Source organism: Polypterus senegalus, chromosome 11 (genome assembly GCF_016835505.1).
Source record: "Polypterus senegalus isolate Bchr_013 chromosome 11, ASM1683550v1, whole genome shotgun sequence".
NCBI classification, from domain to species: Eukaryota; Metazoa; Chordata; class Cladistia; order Polypteriformes; family Polypteridae; genus Polypterus; species Polypterus senegalus.
Window position 1 is genome coordinate 80,855,640 of NC_053164.1, and position 16,997 is coordinate 80,872,636.

Genomic DNA, 16,997 nt, shown 5'->3' on the forward strand with positions numbered 1-16,997 from the left:
ACTGTATATATATACATAAATATATACTATATATAAATATACATCTTATATATAAACATCTATGCGTAGAACTGTGTCTGTATGTCTGGCCCAGAAGTTAGAGGTGGAGCTGGGGTAAGGACTCTGCCTCCGAAGAAACAGACAACTCGCTTAGCTGCTAATAACACAAGCGAGGCCACACACTAACATTGGCAAACCAGTATCCCTTTTATTTTTCCTCCTGCCGCTAATTCACTAGTGAGGCAAGCACATCTGCAAAATGAAACCTCCGAAAAAAGACAAAGTCGCTTTGCGAGCACGTTGGCAAATCGAATCTTCAGTGGAGAGAGTAGTTCCTTTCAACTACCTGACATCTCTACATTTCAGTTATATATATATATATATATATATATATATATATTTATTGCATAAGACAGGGGGTGCCACTGACCCCTAAAACCCCAGACACAACACTCTAAGCAGTCCCAGGTGTAAAATAAAAGATTTATGTTCACAAAATACCTTCTTTTTACAGATAAATCCACAGCCTTTCAAGTGTACTTGCAAGTGTCTTTATTGACTCCACACCAGCAGAGCACTGTCACCTACTGTACTTGGAGAGGAACTGCCCTTGATGCACCAATTCCCCCACATTATCCATTAATTTATCCCTTTGTGTGGGACATTGCTACATAAATATATCAATTTTAGAGACATTTTCTAGGTTTTTCAAAGATTAAGTCATGAAAAAAGTAGCTGTAATTTATATTTTTATAATTGGAAAGAACTTTAATTGCACATATTATTATTGTTTACTTCTTAAAACTTGTATTCTATATGAAAAATGAAACTGCCATCAGGCAATTAACCTATTTATTATTTAGCTATATTGTTATCTTTAAATATTTTTATATTTGTGTTTATATCTTTTGTAAATAAAATATACTCAGTTCTTAACTTCTAAGTCAACTTTACATTTACCTAGTACCTTTAATAAACTGCTAGTTTTCTTTGGCATCATTTACCAAGAATTGTGAAATTCATTAAAACAAATACACACCTTTAGTCTACGTAGAAATGCATACATGAATGATCATTTATAAATTAATTCTTAATCAATTTTAACTGCCAGATTGCAAACAAAATGTTATATGGGTAATACTATATTAAGGGTAAAAACGGCAACAATCTTACATTCTAAGACATGAGAGTTTCATAAAAGGGTCATGTGGTTGGCCAGGGAAAGGGGTCAAGGTGTGCAGTGTCACACATCAAACCAGCACAGGATCCTAGATTAGGACCCAAGCACAACCATGCCACAGGTGACACCTCAGTACTGCACTAGTTCGAATGGGGTGGAACAGTCTGAGTTTTTCTACAATGACTAGAGTGCCAATTCTGCCACCAACCCCAGAGTTTTCCCAGCAAGTTGGAAGACCCACTTGCAGAAATAGAGAGTAGGTTTAGAATGTGGTATAAACTGTGTGAATCTATAACTACTTTCTGTGTTGGTTCAGCACTGAATATCTAAGGATTGCTGCTGACTAAGTTCATCTTTTTATGGCCACAGCCTAAACTTTCTCAAATAGATACTTCCAGAAAGGGTAATGCAGCATGTCACAGTACAAGCATCACGTCAAGCTGGTCCCACTAACAATATACTTCAGTTTACTCAAAAGACCTGTACAGTCCCTTAGAGATCACTTCAATACAGCACCTTTGGTATGAGGGGAATGGGAGGTTTGTAGCATGAATATACTGTATGTCTGCAGAAACTACAAAATGTTATTGAGTTGGAACAAGAGAGTAAACAAAAAAATGACAAGAAGATCTTGAAGTTCTGCATACCACATCAGCTGACTCCAGGGATTCACCTCCAAATGGTATATGAGGGTTCAAAATTACTCCTTTTCAGAAAATTTTGAAAAAAATGGACATCAGAAATATAGGTATGTAGAGTACATTTTATGCTACTTCTAGGTTTCTGATCATTAATATGATACTTTTAAGATTTGTTTCTTTACTGATGGTCCTAGCCCTCTACCAGCTAATCCTAGAAGGTTAAAAATGACAAATTTCAAACATAATAATGTGTGGTATTGTTTCAGACTATTCCAAGGTCAGTGATTACAAATATATTATTTTTGATATCTGATCCTTTTCTAGGGATCTGTCCCTCTATGGACATCTATCAGAGGGCAAAAAGTGACAATTTATTTGACAATTGTACAATGAAGCACATATTTTAATATTTCAAATAATTGGCTCATCTGTTCTTGTTTATTATGTACTTCTACCTTATGAAGTACAGTATATCATTACATTTATTATTATCACTCAGATTTAGGGTGGCTTATGCTAATTCAGACTTTTTATTTTTGCTTTATCAAATTATATTTGTGTCATTATTTTAATGTCTGTTTTTATATCTATTTTGTATGTAGTATTTCACAACCGTGTATTATTTGGTACAGCGTGTTATATATTTTTTTAAATTGCATGGTGTATTTTATCGTTCTGTTAGAAGACTGTTGTCGCATGTTGTATGCATTACAATGACAATAAAGTATCTTATTTTATCTTATCTCACGACCACAAAGCAGTTTAGAATTAACCATTTCTTCTTACCGGCATGCCTCTGCGGATGTCGAAGCAAACCGGGGCCGAGAGAGGAAAACTGACGTGCACACACAGCGAACATGCAAACTACACACAGAGAACGAGCCGAAGCTGGCACACGGCGTCGCCCCGCCTTCTTAGTGACGCCTGGTGTAACAGCTTTTGGGGCGGTACCTTGGGGTTACATTTTTTTCTGCCTCACACCTTCAAATTCCGGATCGGTCACTGTCTGTACATTTTTTTTTCCTATAGTCTAATTTTCCTTTCCACCCCCTCATAGGCGTGCATATCACTGGTTTATTGACAACTCTGCATTAGCCGCGTGTGAAGATGTTTCACCCACGGACGATCCCTTCTCGTGCCTAGTACTATTGGGTTAGGCTGTCTTCCCTTTGATTTGAGTAAACGGGTTCAGGCAATCTATAGAACTTTAAAATAGGAATATGATGATGACAGACATAGACTATGTAAACATTGCTAAGAAGGCGGAACCCAATGTGAGTGCACATGCTTTCTGTATCCCCGGGAAAGGTTTAATTGAGGGACCAGATTGTTGCTGCTATAGAGACGAAGCTAAGCTTATCTAATGAGCGGCTTACTGGGAAGGCATATTGAAAGAAAACTGTCTACATAGAAGGAAGTTCAAGTAGCTTGCAATGTCTGGGTCTGAGAACAGGGATATGTAAGTTTTTTTTGTTTTTTTTTTTCTGCACAACTTGACATTTTCGGAAAACCTTTACATACTGTTTGACTGCAGTAAATTTGACGACGCTGCAAAGATTACTGCCCTTTCGAGCATTGGTTTAAACGACAAACGACTAGTATGTTTACTGTCATAATCCAAGTTGTTATATTTTTTGTTTTACTCACGCTTTCGTTGCGTATTATCCTCATATGCTTACATCGCAAGCAGTTGTGTAAATGCAAGTAAGCACTCAGTGTGCCAGTCTATTGACATATCATTGACAGATGTTCTTTACATGGCCGTTATATTTAACATAAGCGGGAAAATTTATTTTTGTATTCGGTAAAAATCCAGTGTAGCTTCACTGACAGATAAAGATTCTATAAAATATTTATTTATGTTAAGTCATCAACGGAAAAAGCAAGAATAATCTGTTTTAGTATACATATATAGCTTATACTCCTGCAGATATGCTTATGTCTAGAAAGTGTTTACTGTACTTGTTTAGACATTTCTGTTCCTGCCTAAACTGCAAGTGTCGACAACCTCGCTTGCTCAATTCTTTAGTTGCAACTAGCTATGTTACTTGTCGAATGTTGGTAACAAAATACATTTTAAAATATTTGATATTTAATATCTCTTGTTCTACATGTACCTGCAGTGTTTGTGCTACACCTTTCCACCGTATCCTCATGTGTCTCATCCTCCCTCAATTGCATTCCAGTAAAGCCTGCTTCTCAGACACTGTCATTTCGTGGCACCTTGCTCACCTTCTATCTGCTATTTGAATACCACCAAGGGAAGATGGGCCCCAATTCCCCCTTGTGAAGACCTCATTTATAACCATGTGAATACTTAACTTCTTTAACAGCGACTCAGTCCAACATCACTTGGTGTGTGTGGTATTCACTCCTTTTTTTGTAAAATTAAAGAAAAAAAAAAAAGGTCACAATCAGGAATTGAAGTTTACACACCCAGTGTAACCCAACCACAAGCCACAAAAGCCAAACTAACCAAGCTACTAGAGTGCTCAGAGGGACCACACACACACACACACACAAACAGTAGTGTTTTATTATATAGTAGATAGATAGGTACCGTACATTTGTGCTGAGTGAGTAGCATGTTGGCACTGCATAGATACAGATACAGCATGCCGAGTTTGAATCATTTGCCTAATCATTTATCGATGTGTAATGTGCATGGTTTCTGGGTTTACTTGGGTTTCTATATATATATATATATATATATATATATATATATATATATATATATATATATATATATACACACTAGCTGTCCCCCGCGTAGTCGTGAAACGGGACAAACTTGAAAAATCTAAAAAAAAAAATTTTTTTTTTAAATTGTATTGAGAAGAATTTATATTGATAGCTTTTGTATCCGAGGGCCTCTTGATATACAATATTTTTGGTTTTCCTATCAGGGCAGAGAACGTAGCTGTGATCATTTTGCAAAAAATGTAAAAAGTTGGCAAGGTATCTCGGGCCAAGTGGAAGGTAGGTATGCTCCATCGTCAAACTTTGTCAGTGTATCCAAATGTGTTCAGCTCTGATGGGAGAGCATCTCCCGTGTAGGGAGGAAAGCATGTGGCCGTGATATCTCTGCCAAAGAGCAGGTACTGTCTAAAACACACGTAACTGTGCTCTCTCTCAAAAACGTCAAACGTTACTCTTTAACAATCTCTAGATGATAATGTCTGCTGAACAAATGGGTATCACTAGCTAAGTGGAAGCAAGGTATGCTCCAACATGTGGCGAGAGGTATAGTGACTCGAAAGGAGGCTGGTGCGTGAGTGAGGATGGCCTTGCCTGGCTCCCGACTCCTGTCGTCCCACCTCCCCCTCCCCTCGGCCCACAGCCTGTCTCTCAGATTCGCACAAATAAATTGGTGCCACAACCGAACTATAATACTTAGCACAATGAGAGGAGTCGCAAAATCATCCAGAATGTTCAAGCAAATTATAGAAAAAACCCAATCTAAATCTATTAAGTAGTTCTCTTGTGAAAGCGGCAGACAGACAGACGTTCTGGTGGAATTTTATCAAGAATGAATTAAAATGTATGACTTTAATATTAATAAATATCACACATCTGTATACCCAATGTTTTCCTTACACCATTTCAATGCTCATATGACCTGAAACTTAGTAGTTTGCATGCTTCAATCACTCCAAATATGTAATATCTCATAGTGTTTTGGAAACATTAAGTAAAAGGGACTAACAAGTAATGTATTTGAACCTATAGGAGAACCTGTTGCTTTTTTCACTCCTTTTAAAAGTCATCTTAAAACCCACCTGTTTGAGATGGCATTAATTTGTGTTATGTTGGTCATATTTGCAAGTAAAGTTCAAATGTCACTATACTGTACTCTGTGCAGGTGACCATACAAATACTGGTAGTAGATATTCAATACTGAGGGCTGCAGGTGGATAAATAAAGGATTGTTAAAATGTATAGTGAGTACATAACATTTTTGTTTTCTAAAAAAGTAAAAATGTTGGGCAAACAATGAATTCATGGAATTGGCAGATTGCCTTTTATTTGTCTATGCCAAGTTTAAATAAAATGTGCAAAGACTGATTCTGAGCAGAGGAAATAAAATATGCATTCTTCAGTGTTCTTAGAAAGACTGTTTTTCAATTACAGTTGATTTTGCACTCCAAATTCATTAATGTATTGTCAAAAGCTCTATTAAATTTGTATAAGAAACCATTTACCGATTTTTAGCATATTGGCACCCTGGCTGGAGATGGTTTTTTTGACTTTTATCATTCTACAAGAATTATTTTTTGCTCTGAACAGCAGGATCATAAAACACTTGTCACAAGCAGAGGTGGCTTTATGGGTGTGCGGGGCCTAGGGCTGACCAACCGCACATGGTGCCGTTTACGTCAACTGCTGTTAGAGGTATATGTGAACTTGCATGCAAATTTAATAAAAACTAATATTAATATACACTGGATTTTCTCAGTACAGTATTCATCTAATTTTTTGCAAGATAAAATGCGGACTTTATCAAAATATAAAAATCTCTTTTAAAAGTGCAATACATAATTCATGACAAATCCAAGACAGTGTGAAATGAGATGCAGTGTCATGCAGAAATTATCAGGGCCTCTTCTAGAACAGTACCCAAATAGCAAGTATACTCTTGAGTCTCAATATGCAGGATGTCATAGTCATAACTCACGTAGATGTCATGTCAGCCGGTTATCATTAGTGATACATGTTTTTGTACATTAATATTCGGATATGTTTCAGTGTTTTGACAGGAAGTGTGAAATTATCGTAGAGGTATCCTCATGAAATCCACTTTTCTTGCCTTCCAATTGGAAGAGTCGTTGATGACATCTTCGTTGTCTAATCTGGATGCAGTGTCTTTTTCTATAGATAGGATAAGCCAACCCAGAGATTATTGGGGTATACCTATTTTAGGAAGGGATTATACTGGCGACCCTTTTTGGGAGATGAAGTTGGACTTTGGAATGTTTTCAAAGATGTACATGTATGGAATTTGACCTTGAAGAGGGATTTTAAAAGGGTTCATCTTAGAAGTATCTCAAATATATATTTACTGGAGAATATAACTTGACAAATCCGCTCGAACGGGACACGTGGACCTCAAAAGTGGGGCCCCCTTAGGTGCAGGGCATGGGACGGTCACCCCACTTGCCACCCCAAACATTACACTTGGTCACAAGTCAGATCCCTCTTGAATTTAAACATATGACTTTGTGCTGATCAGGCTCCAAGCAAAAAACAAAAAAAAAAATAACTTTCGTTAAATGCTGGCAATGTTGGATTTGGACACTGAAGCTAATCGTTTGAACAGCTGAAACACATTTCGGTGAAGCATATGACTTGTTATTTTTGGGTGTTTCATTCTTTAACGATTCATTTTTCCAATTTAATATATGGTCTTCCAATAAATGGAGTAAATCTTGCATGTGGTTTCTAAAAAAATGAAACATTTCTTCTAATATTTTTTACCCATACAGGAGATGTTCATCCACTCCTGTCAAGTCTGGCCCAGTCTTCTATATACATACTTTCATCACTGGGTTGTTTGCATGTTCTTGTCTGTGTCTTCTGTTTGTCCTCCAATATCCCAAAAACGTAAAAAGATAACTGAATTGATGTCATTAAATTAGCACAGTATGAATGAATACAGGACTGCAAGGTGTAAGTATACAAAGAAGGATTAGAAGAAGATGAACCTTTTCAGGGGTTGAGGGGTGACCTGAATGATGTGTTTAAAATTACGAAGGGAATTAGTATGGTGGATTTAAGATGTTACTTTAAAATGAGTTCTTCAGCAAGAACACTACAACAAAATGGAACAGGTAAGGAAACATTTCAGAGTAGCACTGGAAAAGTTTTCATAATGCAGAGAACCATAGCCACAAGTGAGTTACCAAGTAGTGTGACAGATATTGAAACTTTGAGGATCTTTAAAACTTGACTTGATGTCATTTTGAAAATTTAGGCAAATCGAGTTGATGAGCTTTGTTAGGCTGAATGGTCAGGTCTTGTCAAAACTGATGATATTCTAATGATTGATATGGCCAATGCCACGTCCTGTGATAATTTGCCCCAGATAATGGCCTGATTGGCGTGATCTCTAAGTGATCTTGAACTGAGTCAAGCCTATGTCTCATTAAATTTATTTTTATGGTGATTTTTCAATTGTAGCGATCATGTACATAATATTTTATTTATTTATTTATTTTTATTTTATTGGAGAAAAATAACATTCAGAACAATCAAGTTAAATGTTATACAACAAAGAAAAATTGTTCCATACAATCAAGTTGAAGTTAACAAAAAACAGTATTCAACCCCCAGCCAAGAGAAAGAGAGGAGAGCCAACAGCATGGGCAAAAATAAAAAAAAATGTAATTTTTTACCAATATAAATGCTTATTCTAAAAATGTATTTATTAGATCTTGCCATATTTTAAAAAAGTCTTGAACACATCCTCTAAGTGAGAATTAGATTTTTTTTCTCATTTTAAATTGTATAGAACATCAGTTACCCACTGACTTATATCACGTGGGTTGGGATTCTTCCAGTTAAGCAGGATAAGTCTACATGCTAGTAGTGCAGTAAAGGCAAATGCTATCAAGTTGTCCTTCTCGATTTTAGGTCCATTTGTGAGTACATGACACATGACTGTTAATGGTTTAGGAGTGATTGTGACAAGTCTGTCTGACAGGCATTCAATTATTTTTGTCCAGAATGATGTTAATTTGGTGCACTCCTGAATTATGTGGCCCATTGAAGCTCGAGCCAGATTACAATGTTTGCAGGTTTGATCTTGCTCTGGATACATTTTAAACAATTGTAAATAAGATAAATGTGATCAATGAAACATTTTAAGTTGAATGATTGAATGCTTTGCACATCTTGAGCTTATATTCTATGCATGGCTGCCTTCCACCCCTTCTCTGAGATATTAAGTGAAACATCCTTTGCCCCACCATTTTTGTATATTTTTGAGGTGCTGTCTGAGTCTTCAAGACTGATCAGTATTTGTTCTGGAATAGAAATGGGTAGAAAAGTTGGTTCTTTTTAGAAAAAATTCTGATTTGAAAGTAGTGTAAATTGTGATGCTGGGAGGTTAAATTTGAAGGGTAATTGTTCATAACATGCAAAAACATTATCTATATACAATTCTTTAAGTGTTTTCATTCCTGACATTTTCCAAAAATTAAAATTGTGTATGGTTTGTGAGGGTTGAGAAATGTGATTTTCGTATGGAGGAGAACACATAAAAGTTTTTGTCTTGAAGTGCATTCTGCATTGGTTCCATATACTGAGTGATTGATGGACAGTTGGATTATTGATATGGCATATAAAAAAGTACAGCAAGATTTTATTTTTATTGCAGACCAGGCTTGTGTACATTCATCAATTTTTGTCAATTTCCAGGACTTATAGTTTGTATATTTGCCTCCTAATAATAAAACTGAAAGTTAGGTAGTGCCATGCCACCTTCTGCTTTAGATCTTTGTGGAGTCGCCTTTTGAAAGTGTGGATGTCTCAAATTCCATGTAAAACAGGTTATAATTGAATCTAATTTCTTAAAGAACGATTTGTTAATTTTATCTAGAGATGTTCTGAATTAAAAACAGAAGCTTAGGCAAGATGTTTATCTTGACAGTATTGATTATCCCTGCCAACATGAGATGGAGGGTAGACCATCTGTTGATGTTGTCTTTGATTTTTTTCTAAGCTTATAGCGAAATTATGTTGAAAAACATCTTTATGCTTTTTATGTTTACCCCTTGATATTTAAACTATTAAACATCCAGTGTAGTATTCGGTGCTGGAGAGTTCACTGGAAAAAGCACACTTTTATTCAAATTGATTTTAATTCCAGATATCTTTTGAAATTCTTCTAATGCATTAAGAACTACTGTAAAGATGCTTGTGGGTCTGATGTATACAGTACCATATCATCTGTGTATAGCAAAATTTTCCATCATGTACATAATCTTAGCAAGTCAATGTTCGTTAATGTTCTGCTCCTATGAAGCTAACCACATAATGTGACATACCGAATGAACTAGCTGTGACTAGCTACGATGGAATCAAACAGGTTTGATTTTGTTTTTAGACAGAGTGGTGGGGTGTGTGCACTGGAGAGCTGACAACCATTTATTAGTCATCTGGTAGTTCAATGCATAGACTGTAGCTACGAGGAATAAAGAAAATATGTGTCTTGAACCTCACAAATAGAAGAGAACCTTGTTTATCTGGTTGGTGTCTTCTGTTTTACATGCTGTAACAGAATAGAAAAAAATAAAGTATGAGATTGCTGCTGAACTCACCAAAGCTGTTAACCCTTTGAACAGCTCCAGCTCTGTCAGGCAGCATGGTTTTGGCTTTTGGAAAAAGGGGCGAGTATGACTGCACTGGAAGATCAGCGCTCGACTGGTAAATGTGACATGGGCTGTGATGTTTAGTCATGTAATTTGACATGGTGCAGCAACAAGATCAGTGAGTGTGATTGACAGACGTGGCATAATCCAGGATAAAAACTTGTGTAATGTGACATCAGCTTAACCATGTTAGAAAATGAATGGATAGAAAATGGTGGTGTTACACTCTTGGAAGTGAAGGATTGTCATTGGAACAAAGTAAAACACAAAATTAGCATGTTGAAAATGTGACATCAATCTGGGCTACTACTGGTGTTTATGATTTAAATAACTATAATTACAAATTTGCCACATATCTCCTAAATTTAATTAATTTTAAATGAAATGTGCCAAAGAGCTGGATATTTGTTACTGGGTACATGCAACCCCGCTGGCCATGTGAAGTTAAAAGTTTAACAAAGGCAGGGTTTCTTTAGCCACTACAAGAAAACTGGGCCATCTGGTAAAAGATCACACATAAACTTCCCAAAGTGAGCTGTTGGCACTAAAGGAAATGATTAACAAAATGCTTATCTCCATGCCTTCATTTCTACCTTATTGAGTGGCTTACTGTATCTATTTGCAGAACAAGTAGCAGTGCATCACACACTAAAATGAGAAGCATGAAGCAACAAACAGAGAAGCTGAAAAAATATTTTAGTTTTGAACAATAATAATGCTTCTAATTATTGCTGTTAATGGTCATATTTACAAGACATTACTAAACCAAGACATAAAAACCATAATGCATATATTATGCCACTTCAACGGCATTTAATGGATGAGTCACCCTTCTGATATTAATGGTGAGCATATTAATAAGTAAACTCTTGGCTTACACATCATTCTTGTGTTTTTGTCACACTTTATAAAATGTCTACATTCTCCTCCATTAGTTGTTAAAGGAACTGACCAAACCTACATTTGAGTTTGTCTACTCTAATTCTTTTGTAGTGTTTGTGACTGTGGCTACCCGGAAATTCCTGTTTCGGCTGGGTTTTGATACATCCAAGCTGTTATTTTGAAGCTAACCACTGAATTTTTTTTATTTTTTTTCCTAATTACTAAGGGCTTGCTATTTAACTATTTATGAGTTCCGTCAAGAAATACTTTGCCGTATAATTTTTTTACTATTTTAAAACAGAAAAATATACACCCTGTTAAACAGTGCTCAACCATGAATGTTTACTAGAGCCCAGATGGTAAGTATCTATAAGGCAGGCTATCGAGCTAGGGACAGGAGAAAATATATGATTATTACTAGGAGGTGTTCTCCACTGTATTGCCTCTGGCTTACATACCATAGTGAAAATGCCTAAAGTAGAATATTGAGTCCACCCATCCTTATTCACAAAAGGTTAGACGGCACAGAAGCAGCTTTGGTACCTACCAGTTTTAATGGAATTCAGGACTTGGGGCTATTGACAGATTATGATTTGTCAGAGAGTTCTGTGCCCTGGTAGCTTCAGGACTTTATGGAGAAACCATGACATAGTACGTGTCTTGAGGTTGCCACAAGTATATGCTAAAAATAGAGGAGGCAAAGCCAACAGTTTCTGGGGTAGGAAAGTTGTCCAAGAGCAACACAGAGAGATGAAAAGAAGACAAGCCGGGAAATGCACTGAGGAAAAGAGTCATAGTGTTGCAAAGCCACAATGCTGGTAATAATAACAAAAAACAATCAAAACATAAATCATAATTTGATTCTTTGTTTATTAAATTATTCTGATTACAATCGTCATTAGGCTGTCCAAGGAAACCCCAGTTGAAATTCAGGGAAAAGAATGCTATTCCACCAGTTAGAATGCTCATCCTTTCTTTCCCCCTCTATGCTAGCTGATGTGCTCTGTCCATTATCTTCTCCAGGTACTGTCAGAGTGTGCAGAAGTTTGGGTTGTGGAAGGTTATGAAGTCCACAATTCAATAGGCCCAAGGCTGAGCAGCTCAGCAGCTGAAATGAACCAGTGTGTCTAGGGCCCAGTTGTTTTTGGGTTCTCAAAAGCCAGGGTGTTGTAATGCTTCTTTTGGAGCTTTGAGATAAAGTAGGTTAAACGGAAACTTTCAGTGCCAGTTGACGTTAAGAACAAAGGTCAGTAATAAACAGTCTGTTGATTTCCAGAAACAAAAATAAGTGTTTAAAGTTTCCAGATTGAAGTGGGTCCCGTGCCTTCTTAAAGTATATTGAGATGTAGGCTTTTGTTGATTAGATTTTATTTTCCAAGTTTTATACTTTTTCCATCCCTGATTATCAACGACTGATAACTTTATTTTTTGTCTTTCAGTAGTGAAGTCAACTCCAAATGGTTAGATGCTCATTACGATCCAGTGGCTAATCTTTATACTTTCTCCTCATGTGTAGGTAAGCAAATTAATGTAGCTGTAATATCTGAAGGATATCTGGTCTGTATAGAGTCTGCACATTCTCCACATGTCCGTGTGAGTTTGTGTCTGGGTAATTTGGTTGTTTTCTCACATTCCGGTTAAGTGTATTTTAAGTGTGATTGTGACTCTAAAGTAAATGTGTCCTGCAGTGGTCTGAAACCCCGTTCAGTACTGGTCCCAGCCTTGTTCGTGTTGATGCCAGTATATGATGCCCCATAACCCTGCATCATAGGAGCAAATGGTGAATGGATATCTCACAATTAACATGACACATTTTATGTACCTATATTAGTTTTGTACAAGAGGCAGATACTACAGTATATGTTTTTTTTAAGCTATCATTTAGTTATAGATGAAAAGTTTAAAAAAATCTGTGTTCCTCCACTTTATGTGAAGATTTCTTTATATTGAGTGGCTGCCTCAAACCAGAGCCAAAATGTAAAAGCTTTAAATAGAATTGTGCAGAAACACAACTGCAGCTGGATGTGGACGTTTGCTTTATATGCATGAAACATCACATGTGAGGTGCAGTGTAAAGGATCTGCAAGAATGATAGGTGCTCAATAATCATTAATTTTACTGTTCAGAACTTATGTCAAGGAACTTGTGTGCACAGATCCTGGTTGCATACTGCCAGAGGTGCAGATTATAAAGTATCTGTATATCTATGTATCTATGTATCTATGTATCTATGTATGTATGTATCTATGTATGTATGTATCTATGTATGTATGTATCTATGTATGTATGTATCTATGTATCTATGTATGTATGTATGTATGTATCTATGTATCTATGTATCTATCTATCTATGTATCTATCTATCTATCTATCTATCTATCTATCTATCTATCTATCTATCTATCTATCTATCTATCTATCTATCTATGCTGTTAAGCCTGAGAACTAAAACAAAAGGTAGACATTGTGAGTGGCTACAAATTTAAAATGAGCTACATTACATTTTCTGCTGTAAATTTAATATGCATATCCTTGTCAGTCCACACCTGCTTACCATAGCTTATATCTTTCTTTGAGTTACACAAGGTAGTGTTTTCCTGTAAATAAATTCAGTTGACATCTACAGAAGGTGGGAACATGCAGTTTGCAACACAAGCCTTCGTGTTTGCAGTTATACAATAAGGTTATTTTGGAAAATTCTTATAGCAACACACCCCTCTCCCTCTCTGTGAAGACTTCTTTTTTTGCAGAGCATGAATCTCCTTGACAGAGGCATGTTAAATGTTTAGAAGATTTGTTACAGAAGGTGAAAGGGTGTAACTGTCACCTGAGGTTTAGACTGTTCATGGCTGTAACCTGCTGTGACGTGTAAAAAGAGGAGTTTAAGAGCAAGGTATCAATCAGCTGTAGAGCATTGAATGTAAGAGGGAATTTATTTTTACCTCAAAACAATGCAAACACAGAAAGATGGTTTGGGAAGCAGTTTACGTATATGCGTAAACTTGGGCAGCTATGCTAAAAAACTAAAATGGTGCCATATAACGCTGAAAATGTCAAGACGTATACTTTCATATTTAATATTTACAATGGGTTCTCCTAGATATTCTGGTTATCTGTTATCTAGCCTCGCACCACTTCTGAAATATATATTAAGACCAGTTTAACATGTTCAGGATGAGGTAGCCCCCATTGGTTATTACTTGAGTTACATCAGTCCAGAGAGAGCCTTTGATTGTGCATTGGATTAGGAAATTCTACTCTAGTACATCATATGTTATGTTTCCTACAGGTACTTCAAAAAAGAAAACATTGTAATAAAATTATAGTTAAAAAATTGGAAACCTTTTTTATTCATTCATTCCCTGACTCAGTACTTTACTGGCTGTTCGATATCCTCAGTGGATCAACTTTTTGGATATGTCACTATTAAGTTATCACATTATGTAAGTAATATTTACTCCATTTTCCCTTCAAAATTGCTCAAGCCATTTAAAGTTAGTCTTACTTGAAATGATAATAAGCAGGGTTTTGACCCTTACTATTTTTAAATGATATTTAAAGGCAGTACTTTGACTTGGCTCTTCAAGGAGACTTCTGTTAATCATAAGCCTCTGCATTGTTGCTGTGGCAGTTTGCTTTCCTTGTAAAATGCAAATGTCTCCACCAGTTTTTAGAGTGCCCTAATGAAATGTGTGTCACTATTCACAAAAGTTGCCTACTCTCTTGCCCATTTAAAGGTCCATTTTTGCAATGCTGATCTGTGTTAGGATAGAACGGGTTGGAAAATGGATGGATGATCTGTGAACTTCACCTTTAATTGAAGTCACTAACTTTGCCTTATTCAGAGTCACAGTTCACCCAGTGCATCAAATAACACAACCTACCTTCTTAATTAGTAGATTTGATGGGCCTCTCATGAAATAATATTTCCAGCCCAGCACTTCATGACATAGAAAATCACACTGGCTATCACAGAGTTGTAGGACATGTAAAGGATGTCATTACCCACGTTAAAGAAACACAATCCTCTATGGGAAAAAAACAGTCTGCTTTGCCCTTTCTTATGTAGTTCCTGTTTGTTATGAGACCCGTCCTGCCTGTCATAGACATAGACCCCCAAGTACTTGTAGTAATGTACTACCTCCACATCCACTCCCTGAATAGTGACTGTGCATTAAGAACCTTTTGTAAAGTAAAATTCAATAGATGGTTCCTTGGTTTTGCTGATGTTAAGTGGCAGACAATTCTCCTTTTCACCAAAAAAAACAAAATTAACTTAACTCCTGGACTCTGACTGATCCCGCTTATCAGTACAGTTTATTAATGCAGGATCCTCTCTGAATTTCTAAAAATGTGACATGACTTGGTGTTATATTTATAGTCTGTGGTATACAAAGTGAAGAGAATAGGAGACGGGCCTGTTTCTTGTAATGAGCCATTGTTTCTTACATTCATATACGTGACACAGTCCCTGAGCCTCATATACAGTACTGTGGTCTAAACGATAGATAGTCCCAAGACACCAACAGCTGCATATTTGTTAGTTTCCTCCCCTTGACAGGCATGGCTCGATGGCATTGTAGGTACCGAAGAAATCAAAAACATAATTTTCACTGTGCTACCAGTTTTGTCCAGATGGGAATAATCCTCGTGGAGCAGATAGATAATTGCTTCTTCCACTGCAATCTTTGTCCAAAAGGCAAACTGTAGTGGGTCTTGCTCAAGAAGACTTGTATAGTTCAGAGCTAGTCTCTCGAAGGTCTTTATAATGTGGGACTAATAGGCCAATGATCTGAAATCAGTGGGTAAAGAGATGCCTGCCTTACAAATGTGATTACATCTAGTCTTGTGGCTTTTTCTGTGTGTAACCTCCTCTGTTGTCTTCTCACTTGGTCATCGGTTATGCATAGCCTATAATGATGGTTATGGGTGAACTAATCACTATCCGTACCAGTTGAAGTGGTAGGAGATGTTGATATAGTAGGTGTGATGTGGAGGAACTGGCCATTGGAAGAAGGTTGTGATGGAAAAAGGTAGGGTTGTCACAATACCAAAATTTCATACTTTTATATGATATGAAGAGAAATATTGAAATTTCATACCATTTTTGATTCCCAATAAAGTATAGGTTGGTCCAGATCTAATTATGCAATTCTCATTACGCTATAACTTACTAAGTTTATTACATAGAAAATCATCCGAAAAATCCTGGACCATCAAGATGTGCGTGAACTGACAACATGAAGAATAGTCTTTGCGCCGTAACTGGAATCGTCCCCTCATAAATCAAAGTCATCCAGAAGTTCTGGATCTGCATAATTAGATCTGGACCACACTGTATATAATGTAACAAAAAAAAGAATTTAAATAAATTGCAATTTTGTATGCATCGAAATCTTAACATTGATGGAACTAAAATTTCTATTACTTGGTTAGTAAATGTAAATATTTCAAGTAGTGCAATCTTTTATCTATATATTCTGTATAAAGGAGAGTTGGGATCCGAGAGACTGTGTTTGTGTAGGGATTGAGAGTTAAGGCGAGTGGGGGAGTCACGTGATCATCTCCCCTCCCATTCACGTCATTTCATTCACTTCTTTCGCAACAAGCTGAGCTCCACAGTTGACGCGGTCTTGCCGTTCTTTTTCCTTAGTGTTTAGTCTTTTCTCCTTTACTAATTTACTGTTTAGTACATGCGGTACTTACACAGTCACTCATAAAAGGGAAGAAGACTCTGTACAAGAAATGGGTATTGAAACTACTTTGGAAGAAATGCAATCAACAAGGCCATTAAACGGATCTCAAGAGACGTCTTCTAGGTTGGAAAAAAAGCGCTTGGCTGCCAAAACCAGGCGATTAAACGAATCTCAACAAGAAATGACTTCTACTTTGGAAAAAAAAATCGATTCGCTGCCAAAATCAGGC

At 36.5% G+C, this 16,997-nt stretch overlaps 1 protein-coding gene across 1 annotated transcript in view; it reads left to right on the forward strand.

Moving 5' to 3' along the window:
• Positions 1–3,136: 3,136 nt before the first annotated feature.
• Positions 3,137–16,997, forward strand: part of bbs1 (Bardet-Biedl syndrome 1) — a 73,986-nt gene continuing 60,125 nt past the window's right edge. The window contains exons 1-2 of the mRNA XM_039769158.1: positions 3,137–3,280; positions 12,512–12,588. Of these exons, the coding sequence (XP_039625092.1) occupies positions 3,255–3,280; positions 12,512–12,588 (103 nt within the window). The 5' untranslated portion in view covers positions 3,137–3,254. The remainder of the gene's footprint in view (positions 3,281–12,511; positions 12,589–16,997) is intronic.